Here is a 14,122-nt window from a genome sequence, read left to right as displayed (position 1 = left end):
GAAATGTTCCGGGTTAAAATCTCTTCAAGAATACAACCGTCCAGGCAAATGCGGGGATATTACCAGGTAAGGATACGTACATTTCCTTCCACACCATTTTCAATGTATTAATCAAACATTACATCGCTGGGTGCTACACAGTCATGTGAACGAAATCCCCTCTCAACGTCGTGAACTAATCCATGAACCGCGTGGGAAACAATTTATTTCCTCCAAATGGTATCGAGCCCGGGTAGCTCAGTCGTAGAGCATTAGGCTTTTAACCTAATGGTCCAGGGTTCAAATCCCTGTTCGGGCGTTCACATTTTATATTTTATCAATGTAACCCACCAAAGGGCGGTACCATGATTAATCCTTTGGGGTTTAAAATACACGTTTTTATTCAATATATTACAATGCATTGTATGGTAGAATCAGTATAAAAAGTAATATGGAAGGATCTGGAATAAAGCAGTCGTGGTTCATTTTAAAGTTCTGTCCCAGGACTAGCTAGGGCAACTAGAAAAATGACAAAAATGTCAAATAGGATAACCGGTATTCCGAAGAATATTCTAACCCGGGATCTCTTCTATGCAAATGACTTCTCGGTCATTCACGTGACTGTCTTCCATGCCACGTCCATCTTAGTCTCCTAAATGACACTAAATTCATGGGGAACAACATTATTTGCTTTGAAGTTTACAGCTCTACTATAGAAGATCAAATGTTCTCCAACCAGCAAATGCTCGCAAGAAAAGTTTGTCACAGATCAATCTCAGGAACGTTGTTTGTGAACACTGGCGTCAAAGTTGGATCGGAAAGGCACACAATTTCAGACCTCGTCAAGAAATTTCGCAAGACGGGATTATTTTTGGACGATTACGCTCAAAGCGGCAGAGTTTAAACAACAATGACTAAAACCAATATTCACATCAAACTCATAGTTAAATAAATGGCTTGAGATGCTTATTTTAATGGTAGTTAAAAGAGATTTTCATGTCTCATCGTTCAGTTGAAATAAAGCATTAAACTTGATAAGTAAATTTTAGACCACTTTCCCTCAGTATTTATCCCATGGGCACAAAGAACACACCCTAGCTCCGTTATACCCACTCTCAACGGAGCCTATTCTACAAAATAGGAATAAACTAAAATAACTTCTGAACAGTACCAACATGGTGATGCACCAGTGTACTATCAAACAACGGTGTGAACGTTACTTCAGTTGTCCTGAAGCACTTTTATACAACATATTTTTTGTATGCCTGATAATATGGGAATGATTGAAGAATTTTTCCCTCTATTTCAAGAGAAAAAGTAAATCTTGCCTCATTTCATTTGGCTAATGGCCTCTCTTTGTGTACAATTCTATCAGCTTCTTTAAACTTCTTTCTGTATCTATAAATAAACTTCCATTATTTTCTTTACTCACCCAGCCAACATCATCTAGGCCTACATTCACAATGTCAGAAATGTTACGTGGTTTTCCACAGCACAAACACACAAACTCTAAAACGTTATTTTTAAATATGCTACGACCCACTCTAGTTAGCGCCGAACGATATAAAAGAATTCAGTTAAAAAACCCGGTTATTTAAATAAAAAAGAAAAGCACCTTTCTTGTTATCGAGTGTAAAAGTTGCAGTAACAACCTTTAAACTAAAATAATTGTAAAATCTTCCCACGTACGAATTTCAGTATTAAATTTCATCTATATTTTGTCTCCCACGTGACCTTTTCCATTAGAATTTATACCCAGTGTTTTGCTTGTGGACTTTTCATTTTATGAGTTGGTTGGCAGCAGAGGTAATGGGTCAGACTGTAATCTAGAAGGGAAGAAAGAAAAAAAGCCGAGAAAGAGTAAGAGACAGAAAAAGAAAAGAAGAGAAAAAGGTACAATAAAAATGAAAGATAAAACTTTGATCCTCTCCGTTGTGTTTATAAAATGTAGCCTATAAATATGGAAAGTGGAGAGCGGGCGGATTTCAGACGGCACTGCGCCGCGTCGCGCCGCGCTGCGCGAGTGTGTCGTGATGCTTCGTTCCTTCTCACGGTGGCAACAATTCCTCCCTGATGCCGGGTTTCCAAACACCACATCTATTTACCTAACACGTCGATTTTTGACGGTGTATATTTTCCCTGTGCATTAGCAAAGAAAAGTAGACGTTTCTAAACTATCACAAGTTATTTTTGTTTTGTGCTCTGAACGATTGATGAAACTGCTCTCCCACCATGGTTCCAGTTACCGCGTCTTGCGTGTGTTCAAGCTGTGAGTAGAATTAAACAGTTTTGCATAAAAGCAAACAATTCGGGTAGAAATCCAACAAACATAAATGGACTCTGTATCGGATTTGTTCTGCAGGTCTTAAACCTGTAAGGCCAAATTACTTCCGAGTTAAGGGCTTCGACCAATTTCAAAACTTCAAAACTCTTTGTAAACCCCAGACGAAATGTTAGCAACCAATGCAAGGAGGTTCTATCAATTCTTTTTTAGAGGACTGCAAACAGGATCTTAGAAATTAACTAAATAACTATCTAGTATTAATATTTCATAATTATATAATTTGTCAGTCTGTTAATTTGATTCTTTGTCGGTTGTTTATTGTTTAACTTCTCATTTAAAAGCGTGAAACTATATTTAAATAATAATAAGAACGACCTCATTTTATGATTCGTGCTAATTTCTTACAAAATACAATTGTGTGCAAGGTCGCCTCAGCACTTAAGATAGCGAATGCTTTATGTTCTCTGTACCCTCAATCTGAACTCGAAGATTAAAGTATACAAAACAATAATTCTGCCTGTTGTTTTGTATGGGTGTGAAACATGGTCTCTGACTCTGAGGGAGGAACATAGATTGCAGGTATTCTACCCACTGATTGACCAATCAGGCTCTTTGCTAGCAGTATGCCTTTGGTTGTATCTTCTTATACAAAAATCTGTCATCCTCAGAACGCATTTCCCTAAGTTCGATATGTTCTGTTTTCCAAACTGCCGATAACCAAAGAAATAATACAGAATTGTATTCTACTGAATACATATTATATTTTATTTCCAATTAACAGTGTCAGTAAGACAATTACATAATAAATACTCACTGATTCATCCATTCAACCATACATTTATAAATGCATACACACACCCACCCATTTAATTATCCATCCAGCCATTCACTAATTCATTTACCCAATTATCGAAACATAGATTTCATGTACCATCTATATATTTACCAAAATTAAATTCAATAACGCCGAGTGGTACCTATATGTACCATCTATTTACCACTAAATAACTGTACATTTTCCCACAGAATGAATTTATGTGTATTGTATTCTCAAAATAAAATGGAATTGTGTCTTCAAACAGCATTAGCCAATTGATCTTTGAACTGAAGAACTTTTGTGTTCCTTCGAGGTAGGATTTACTTTTTTAAATATTATTTAGATGTGCTTCGGGCTTCAAAGTGTTAATTAAGGCAGACAGTCCCACGTCAGGTCTCCCAGTTTCTCAACATGGCCCCCTGAGTGAAGTTTCTTCACACTGTCTTTACACCGCTAGAAAATTGGTTCATTATGAGCAGCACGTGTCCTTAAAGCTCATACACGCAACATTAAGAAACTATTTATGTCTTTTGTGAGACAATCAAGAAGCTGCTTCAATTTTCTCCTGGTTTTTATCATTTCTCTCAGCTTGGGATCGCGTAGTATTAGCCTACTTTAGAAGAAAAGCCGTTCTCATGTATCTACTTAAATTTTCTGTAACTTTAAAAAAAAACTAAAAAGGAAGATTCTCGAATCTTTCTACTTCTGTACATCCATTAGTACTTATATGCCTAATATTTATAATTAACTCCACGTGAAACAGTCGTGTTTCTTCCCTTAGTTAACAAATGCTTCATTGCGATTATTATGGTTTAAAAAGTGTGGCCTATTTTAAGGTAATGCCCTGGTACTAGCCTGGGGCGACTGAAGAAATTAAAGGAAACCAACAGGCTGCATAATTATTACTTATGTCGAGATTCGAACGTGGTATCCATCGAAGATAACAGTCGTGTTACCACTGATCAACCTTGATAAGAATGTCTACACCTATAAGCACAGCCACTTTATAAAACCACATAAAATATTTTTCAGAGATAATCATGCTATGACAGTCACTGGATTCGACTTGACACACAACATGCTGCTTTCAAATTCCCGTAAAAGAATAGACGATTTTCACACCGGTATATATATAAATATAATATAATAAAGAATTGGGGTCATAGCTCTGTTCGACATAATAGCCTATATACTGTTCTTTAATGTTCTGTCTTTTTCTTTTCCCTAGTCACACTACATGATTCTTTCTCCGTTGCAACTCTAATTTTGCAGCGTTTCTTGATCTCTCCAAATTATGTTGGACGTTAGCCCACTGAAAGTATGTCAGCTGCCAAATCTATTACAAAAACAATAAAAACGCGTTACATGGGTAGTGGAAATTCATGTCACTTTTGTCGTGTCTCCAGTGCCTCATTATGCTCTGATACATACAGCGTACATTTGTCTCATTGATATTACTTTAGAAAATCTGAACAAATCTATTACTCACTCTCATTGACTCAAACACAGCCATCAACCAGCTGTCAGCCGCAAAGTGACACGAAATAAATGTGGCGACTTGACTCTACTTCTTACTAATAGAGTGACTATGTAGCCAACAAACCAGCTAGTTAATTAAAAAAGAAGTTAACGATCTAAACCACTAACATTGAAATTAAGTAAAGGGCTGTATAAATAAGGAACGTACAAACTAAGAGCACATTAATGAACAATTTAACTACTCAACTAAATAATATACTTCCTATTAACATAATTAAGTAGTCAGTGAATAGACAGAGTAATGAACTAATAAGTGATTAATAATGTAACCAAGTAAATAAGCATTAGAATAACGAACTAACAAAACATACAATATATATAAACGCATTAACAAACAAAAACCGAAATCGTTAACTGACAAACTAAATTTTTGAGAGTAGAAACAGTGCAAGTAATACAAAACCCATCAGAATTTCAAAATAAGTGCTGAAACAATATGGCCACTCTCTTCGAAGTGTTTATTTGTCTATGGTTCACAATAATCCAATAATTAATGAAATTATATCTAATATGACAGATGATTAAATATCATTAAATAAATTAACAAAAATAACTCTCCAAATTCTCTTTTCTCGCTGTGATTTATTTCAAACAACATCAACACTTGACACAACATCGTAAAATGAAAGAAAGAAGAACAATCGATAATAACTTTCCTCATTTTGTAAAAGTCAGAAGACAAACCTGGGGGGTCTTGCTTGTCAAACCGATGCACGTATTTCTTAAGTTCGGTGTTGTAATGATATCAAAGGCGCGAAGTCTTTCCGACATCAGATATGTTAAGACGGCTGATGTGTACAAATTGCGACGAACTGAAATAAGCAGCAGATTCGTAACTGTGTACAAGCAAAGTGACGCAGAAATAAATCTCGTCCAGAAATTGCTTTGAACATTTGTGACCCACTTCTCTTGGGAAGTTTCTGCGACACGATGAAACCAAATGAATAACAAATACCGCGTCCATCAGTAGCCTAAACCTAGTTTCGAGAAACACGGATTCCAGGCTATGCGTAGAAGTTCTGTATGTTTAAAAGATACAAACGAAACGTCCGTCAAAAGATCTCAATGGAAGTGATAAATAGAATGAATGGCGTAGACATGAGAATAATATTAAACTGCATATTTAAGAAAGAGGTTACGAAGATGTAATATGAATGAGGATGTGTTCCAATGGCGGGTTTTTACATACAGAACGACGCAATGAGTTTCTTCATCCGATTAATGTTCTTTGGAAGATGGTTGTCTTCTGGGCTGTAGTCCGGCAGGCGTTTACCAACGTTTCGGAGGTAATTACTGCTTCCATCATCAAGGCGATGAGTCATCGCCCTGATGGTACTCACCACCGTGAGAACCTAAAATCCTACTTAATATGCTTTCCTTTTCATTTAAGAAACATTATACAGAATGTACACTGGATACAGTCACTCTACAAAGCCAGTGAACAGTGAATATCAAACAGCAAAGATGCATATGTATTTCTTTGTTTTCTGGCCTGGTATTAATAACATAATCTAATGCAACCTAACCTGAACAAACCAAACAAAATCTGACCCTTACTAAACTAACTAAACCTGACCGTAGCGCCGCCACGATAGCGGAAGTCGCCATTACCGCTCTGACGGTCGTATGGGTCTTGCATGACGTTCGCCTTGGTCGCCACAAGGCTAACCGCAATAGTACTGCGAGTAATTCAGTCCGTACCGCAAAGGAGACAACATTTCACCAATACGAAAATCATTTTGTTAACGCAGTTTATGGAAACAATCTCTGTTTGCACCGATAATCATACAAAACACGAAACTGCAGACTTTATAGATTGCGAGGCAGGTGGGACAGATATTTACCACTTGGCTTCAAATGGTTTAACACTACTGGTGACATCTGTTGGATCCAATTTGTACCAGCTACATTCTTATGAGTCCTAATTGCTTCCAAGCAACCTTGAGCGAACAGCCTTCATGTCAAAACTCACGAAGATTACGTAAGAAACGTGTTCCGCTGTAAGCAGTTCAGTACGAATGAAACATCATTATCGTGCGTGTTTTAACGTTATCAGTGTAATGAATTTTCTGTTTGAATGAAGATAAATCAGAACTTTTATATCTTCAGTATATAAGTGCGAAACATCCAGCAAGCAAGAAAGGGATTTTCAGACATATTCTAGTAAGTTATATATACACATATTACTGAATTACAGAAACATGAAGATAGTGATGTAAGGAGGGAATTGGCCTTGGATTTGAGTGGAAACTTAGGACGGACCCTCTGAGAGAGTCATGTCCAATAATGGCTGCATGCTTATATAATCTACTGCGCTCTCTGTCTTGGTAAAATCGAGTTAATCCGACCTTTAGAAATTGCGCTTATGACAATGGTATTGCCAAATACAGTCCAGATTATAAGTTATGTGCAAGGAAAGAGTGAAAATACGTATGAAATAGGTCTCTCTAATGCCGATGTTGTACTTCTGCGTTGTGACGCCGTGTGGACTCACAGGTGGATAACAATGTTTTGGAGAAACATACTTCTCCATCTTCCGCTTGGAGATTCATACAGCTGTGAAGATGGAGACGGTATGATTCTCCGAAACGCTGGTGCATACGTATTGACGAGTCTAAACGACGTCACTACCCTGATGACCAAGGTCGTATCTTCGCCGCGAGATTCTCAAACCTAATCGGCCTCCCTATCAACGGCCCGAAGCGGTAGGCTTACACTTATCGGAGTGGAAATACGTAGTTTGTCCGTACAATTTAATGCACAGAAACTTCTCCTATACGAACTGAAACTCTCAAAAGGCCATATTTCTCGCGAATTTTACTTGTAATATTGATAAAGACGTTTAACAAGTGAGGTTTGAGGTACTCTGTGTATCAAGGATGAAGATGGCTGTCTTCTGGGTTGTAGCGCCATGTAACCTGGTAGAAGTTTACCGACATTCGGCATAACCCTCGCTGCAAGCACATCTAAAACATCTGTAAACTTCTACCAGAACACATGGTGTTACAACCTAAGAAGACAGTCATTTTCATGTGTAAAATACGTTGTCAGTAATACCAACATGTCGGCGGTGCAAAACTTTGTATGTGGGTGTGACACTGGTGTCATTCACTGCAGTGGCGTTACGTTTAGTTGGGTGGTAGATTTCGAAAAGTACGCACTCTTATGATGGAGGCAGCAAACTTCGCGACAGGAAGATAGAAAATAAAATCATGGCGATCACTAGAACAATTTTTGTTTAACGAAACATTATAACTTGAGATGTGAAAACTGGGAGGTGACATATTATATGTCAGTGTTACTATTACATTACCTCAAGTTTCGCAACGTCGCCATATTCGTGCTCAACATCAAAGACAATGTTACACATGCAATTTAACAAACTGTAATGGTTTATATGTTATCAAGATTTGAATTTATTGGTTTAATTAAAATCTTTTTATCGGTCCTAAGGTCATATTACCGTCAAGTGATACGATGATTAACAATGAAATGCAAAGACTTAAAAAAAAGCTGCCTTGATCTCCGTTAATATCATTTGTCAGGTGGGATAAAACTCTAACCGGATCCCTCACGAATGCGAAACAGGACCGTCTTCATCATCATCATCGATGTATGAAAGTAATTAATGCGGTCGTGAACTTATTTTTGTGAATCTTTGCACAATGAACGCCTTTTGAAATTGAAAAACGAAAATGCTTGCCTTTGAAACACTTCAGTCAAATAATATTGTAGTTTAAATATAAATCCAGCACATTAAAATACATATACAGTCCTACAATACGTTGATTCTGCTTACGAAATTACTTCATGGTTCATATGGATACTACTCTTGTCTCTCCCAGCATCAATTATAAAAATAAAGCCTATTTGTTCCTGCATTTAACCGTAATTAACAGAATGAAATATAAAATTGACAGGACAAGTGTTTTACTAATAGCGCCAAATTAAAAATATCAGAAGACTTAGATATTGTAAGCGACATCTCTCTTTAACACATCTTACATGAACATTGTGATGATATTTTTTCAACAGGTTGGATCTTTCGCCCAAAGTCAAAATGCTGGAAACATTTGGTCCATTTCTCCTTGAAGCTGGAGTCCTGGTACTCGCCGCCCTAGCAGCAATATATATTTACATCAAATCGTCATTTTCTTACTGGACCAAACTTGGAATTCCTGTCTACAAACCAGTAGTTCCATTCGGAAACTTTGGACCTATAATAATGAAGAACACCGGAGTTCTACCAGAAATTACGAAACTTTATAAAGCATTTGAGGGTCACAGACTTGGAGGTCTGTATGGATTCGGTTACAAATTTCTTCTCGTCCGAGAACCTGACCTTATCAGAGATATAATCGTAAAGGATTTCATTCATTTCCATGACCGTGGAGTATTTATGAGCGAAGGTGGAGACCCATTAGATCTTCATTTGTTCTCAATGACCGGAGCAAAATGGAGAAAGCTCAGAGTTAAGCTTACGCCGACATTCACATCTGGAAAGATGAAAATGATGTTTGGAACACTCGTGGATTGTGGAAAAGGACTCAACGCCGTTCTTCAGAAGTCGGCGAAAATGGGTGAAACGCTAGAGGTCAAAGATATTCTAGCACGATTTTCTACAGACGTTATAGCATCCTGCGCTTTTGGAATTCAGTGTAACTGTCTGAGAAATCCGAACGCTGAATTTCGTACCTGGGGACGAAAAGTTTTTGAAACAACATTCAAGACGAAGATTTTTAGATTACTGAACATCATAATTCCAGGCTTCATAAAGTATTTTGGGTTGTCACTCATTCCATCAGATGTCAGTAACTACTTCAGGAAAATGGTGAGAGAAACAGTGGACTATCGCGAGAGAAACGGCATTCAGCGAAATGATTTCATGCATCTGCTGATACAACTCAAGAACAAAACAATGACTACGACCGATGAGGACGCGTTTAAGTGTGGTCACTCGGAGTTGGATGCTGAGGATAGCAAAGAATTTGGTACGTACATTATTTCGAGAATGTTCTATTTAAATGGTAATCCTACATTTTAATTGTTTGAATGTTTCGGTGACATTAATATAACACGACAAAAGAATTTTTTTTATTTGTTATGAAGAACTTACATAACAGCTTTGCACAAAATGCTGAAAAAGTCCGCCACCTTCTCGAAGACAAGCATAAAATACGAAATACTGCTACCAGTATGCGTACTGTTGTCTTATTCTTCACTTCCTAGTTAGGATACATGTTGTTAAATGCTTCAAGAACAGCAGAAAACAATTTCGATGCGAACAAATATTCATGATTAAACAAACTTTCTGCTCGTTAACACATCATGTTAAAAGAAAAATTGATTTTCTTCGAAAATTAATTTATTTTTAAATTTGCATGAAAAATACCCGAACAAACCGAAACGAAGTATTTGTTGCAGAAATAACAATGGATGTAATAGCGGCACAAGCTTTTGTGTTCTTTATCGCTGGGTTCGAGACGTCATCAACCACAATGACTTTCTGCCTGTACGAACTGGCGCTGAATCCAGATATCCAGGAGCGACTCCGGGCTGAAATCGATACAGTGCTGGAGAAACATGACGGAAACATCAGCTACGAGTCAATATCTGAAATGGAATACTTGGACAAGGTCGTAAGTGGTAAGAACGCAAGATTAATAACTGGTAGACCTTTGGGGACTTTGACTTGATCATACATTCAGCTATCATAATCAATCCACAACAACGTAGTTCTGTATGGTCCTTTGTCCAACTCCATGGAGCAGAGTCCTTGAGAAGGTAATATATCTAGTTACGAAATTATCACCAGTAATGGAATCCAAAAATTGATTACCTTCTTCCCAACACACCACTACTGGTCCATAAACTCATGTATGATGCATTAATAGCAGCATTATAAGGGATTTCTGCGAATAATTTTTGGAAGTAAATGGAGACGTTAGGAGACAAATGGAATAAATAGTAACGGACAAACAACAAGGGCGGTCTAACCAATTTTGAGGTTAAACAGGAGGCTAACTAACCCTCATAATGAAAAGTATTATGTTACAAAATGTTGCAAAGGGCATAGGAGTTGGTTCATGAAATGAGTTCGGCAGTAGCATGGACCTTATTTATGGACCGAAACGCGTTTGTAGAATAAATACACTATAGAAAGAAAGCTGATTTTTGCGACTGTATCTGAAGAAAACGTATGTATATATATATATATATATACACACACACACACACTTTATATGGAACATTACCTGGTTATGGACCTCAACGCTGTAAACTGTGCCACGAAGGTAAGGGTGAATATTTTGAACACTTAAATAGATTCGCTAATACACTTAGTGTCAATGCTAACATATGTGATGGTTTATTTTATTAAATGTATATTTCATTCAGTGATTGTGTATACATTTTTCCGGAGATATTGTGTTTATGTATATGCTTGTGTGTGTGTGTGGGTAAATGTGTAATATATCCACACGGAATGAAATGACAGAAGATTATTCTTACGTCGGATGTTATCAATTGCAACTTAACCTCTGGAGACGAGAGTGGAATACAAGCCTCGTAATAAAATGCCACACGTAACCACGCTTTAAGAGTAGCTAACTTGTTCAGTTTCACTAAGGAACAATAAAATGTAAATTTTGGTACATATGCAACTCATCTTCCGGATACCAGGTTATAATACGTAAACTGAACTAGTTTGTGACCTGGGACTTTAAGGAGTGGTGTTGTACTGATTTGTAGAAACGCTGCGAAAGTACCCACCAGTGCAGGCATTGGTCAGAATGTGCACCAAACCGTACCGAATTCCTGGGACTAATGCCACTTTAGAGAAAGGAATTCGAGTGTTCGTACCTATTATGGGCTTACATCACGACCAGAAGTACTATCCTGACCCAGAGCGTTTTGATCCGGAGCGCTTCAGTGACAAGGAAAAGAGCAAACGACCTCAGTACTCCTACCTCCCCTTCGGGGAAGGGCCCAGGATCTGTATAGGTAAGTTCTACCTACTCCTTATCTGTCAACTTGAAACTGACGAATTCGAAAATTTAACCTATCTATTTTCCAGAATGCGTAATGAATTTTCGCTACAACAAAACCGCGTAAAACCAAGCATCAAAAGTTTAATAAAAATTCTCGGGCAATCAACCGCTTTAACTGGTTACCGTAGTAAACCGACGTTTCGGGAACAAACTCTGTCCCCATCTTCAGGGTTCTGATGTGACTGGATCCTCAGAACCCTGAAGATGGGGACAGAGTTTGTTCCCGAAACGTCGGTTCACTACGGTTACCAGTTAAAGCGGCTCATTGCCCGGGAAGATTTTATTGATTGTACTCGCCGCGAAAGTCTCAAATCCTATATCATCAAAAGTTTAGTTATAGACATTCATCACGAATTAAGCATGCCCAATCGACGTCAAATGAAACTGCTGCTTTATACATACATTTTTGCTTATTGTTTAATGTTAATTTAAGATGAAATAGTGTGCATTTCCTTATATATAAACCCTTTCGTATGGCATTATCCTCTTCTCCGTTATTTTCTGTGTGCCTGTCCTGATTGCTAGGCAACAAGAACCAGATTTTAGAATAAACAGTGTAATGTATAAGGCGACCACTATGTGGCGCCATGGTGGTATATATAACACAACAGAGGTAAATGCTAATATAGTCCCTTATTAATAAAATATAATTAATTTATTTCTAGGTACAGTTTAGTTTAAGAAATCCCGTGAAAATAAAGAGCACATTCTGTAACTTTTCATGTTTTGGCAAGAGGAAATATAGCCTATATTTATTCGTCTTGTCAAAATAAATAAGAAACTTCATTGTTTCAGGGGAGCACAGCTTAAGAAAAATCACCGAGGAAAATATTAACTTTCGCTAGTAATAAATGACTTAATACATAAAATAATTAAGTAGAGCCCCATGTATTTAATTTTATTTACCATTATTTACATATGTATATATGTAATATAACGTTACTATATCCCTAATTATTGTCTTAGCAAAATCAAATTAATTTTCGTTTAAATAAATTTTGCTTGATTAACACTGCTGACGACATTTCTTTCGTACAAGGAAAGAAGCTAGGCCTACTGGTAAGAAGTTGTTCCATGAAATATCGTGTTAGGTAAGCAGCGGAATAATTAAAAATTCTCCAACCAGTAATTATAATAATTTATATTCCAGGAATGAGATTCGGACTAATGCAGACTAAGGTTGGGCTCGTCAGTCTGCTGTCCAACTACGAATTTCGGGTGTCGGAGAAAACCCCGGAAAAAGTCGTGATGGATCCCAGAAGCTTCATCCTGTCTCCTCTTGGAGGGTTGTATCTCAAGATTACAGACAGAAGCGATAGAATGTAGTGGAACCTCCTTTTCACACCTCACTTTAAAACCAGTATTTTTTTTGTACCATCAGGTCGGTGACATTATGAACAAGTTCCCTCTGATAGGGACCTGTTCATATGTTTCCTAGACAGATGATCCAGAAGTGGTTTGCCGTTGCCTTCTTCTGTGTGCTTAATGTCAAATGATGATGAAAATGGAGTAATTGTTGGGATGCCAAGGAGGAAAACTCCGTGATACCTGGACCACAGTCTTACCCAACACAAGTTATAAATCCGGGCACCTCCGGGAATCGAACCCGGAACCCCAGGATTACAAGCCCAGCGAAAACCAGTATCACCATTGCACAAACAAAATAATTTCTATTAAAGGTAGCTTACTTCATTATGCTTATGTATGATTACAGTAGATAAAAATAATTGATAAATATTGGATCATCATTGCAAAAGCTGTCCCCCTACACGCCACGGAGGCGCTTAAAGGGAGAGTATATATAATTTTTACTCTTTATTTACCTTTGAACTAGAATGGGGAGAGTGGTCGGCGTCAGGCCTTGGCAGTGGCTAGAAGAAAAATCCCTTGCCCGGTCCTACAGTAAGTAGTCAGACACTATAATGACTCAGCTACCCTAGCTCCCTAGAAAGTCAGCGTAAAATGACGTAATTTCTGATTCGCCTAATTTTCCTTAAGGGATTCATGCAGGGAATAACAGTACTTTAAAATATCTCCCCTGTGCGCCGACATGGGGCGCAACGGGATGGCTTTTGCTAGTATAGCTCTCAACAGTTCTGAAGCATTTTATCTTTACTGATCTCAAGCCTATTTTATTTGTCTCTTACTGGAGTGGTACAAGATATTTAACGCATAAAGTTTAGAATTTTTTTAATTTTAAGAATTATTTTGAAATTTGCCTTCTGTCCTATCTCTTAAGACGTAACATAAGCAATTCCGCTGAAACAACATCGTCAAACAATCGAAGAGACAATGTTAAGAAATATACTCCGTGAAGGCATTATTAGAGAAGACGCACTAAGTCACACTCAAGTATGTTAAGTCATTAAACCTCTCAACCCAAAAGTTTATCATCTGACCCACCAGAGATCGGCGCGTTGAAATTATTGTTTGTCATGCTGTGTCATCGTGATT

General features: G+C 37.5%; 1 protein-coding gene, 1 long non-coding RNA gene and 1 other non-coding gene across 3 annotated transcripts in view; 2 read left to right on the top strand and 1 right to left on the bottom strand.

The window, feature by feature from the left end:
- The window catches only part of LOC110836971 (uncharacterized), a 249,532-nt gene that overhangs the window by 195,046 nt on the left and 40,364 nt on the right, over positions 1-14,122 (bottom strand). The gene's annotated exons all lie outside the window — the stretch shown is intronic.
- TRNAK-UUU (transfer RNA lysine (anticodon UUU)) lies at positions 227-298 on the top strand. The gene has a single exon. It is a non-coding gene; the product is annotated as a tRNA-Lys (tRNA).
- On the top strand, positions 6,589-13,862 carry LOC110836975 (putative cytochrome P450 6a14). Its single transcript, XM_022078739.2, has 5 exons — positions 6,589-6,782; positions 8,655-9,610; positions 10,044-10,265; positions 11,370-11,621; positions 12,819-13,862. Exons 2-5 carry the CDS (start codon positions 8,680-8,682, stop codon positions 12,992-12,994), a joined length of 1,581 nt encoding a protein of 526 aa, XP_021934431.1. The 5' UTR covers positions 6,589-6,782; positions 8,655-8,679; the 3' UTR covers positions 12,995-13,862.

The sequence above is a fragment of the Zootermopsis nevadensis genome, unplaced genomic scaffold (assembly GCF_977971745.1).
Source record: "Zootermopsis nevadensis isolate Lab colony 2312 unplaced genomic scaffold, Znev_1.0 Znev_ptg000002l, whole genome shotgun sequence".
In the NCBI taxonomy this organism is placed as follows: domain Eukaryota; kingdom Metazoa; phylum Arthropoda; class Insecta; order Blattodea; family Termopsidae; genus Zootermopsis; species Zootermopsis nevadensis.
The sequence above is the reverse complement of the archived record's forward strand: the minus strand, read 5'-3'. Positions and strand labels throughout refer to the sequence as shown.

Bases quoted from the DNA above. Each gene is read 5' to 3' on its own strand.
- LOC110836975 (XM_022078739.2), top strand. From the start codon at position 8,680: ATGCTGGAAACATTTGGTCCATTTCTCCTTGAAGCTGGAGTCCTGGTA. The intron at 9,611-10,043 runs GTACGTACATTA...TATTTGTTGCAG, and splicing joins TGAGGATAGCAAAGAATTTG to AAATAACAATGGATGTAATA. The intron at 10,266-11,369 runs GTAAGAACGCAA...ACTGATTTGTAG, and splicing joins CTTGGACAAGGTCGTAAGTG to AAACGCTGCGAAAGTACCCA.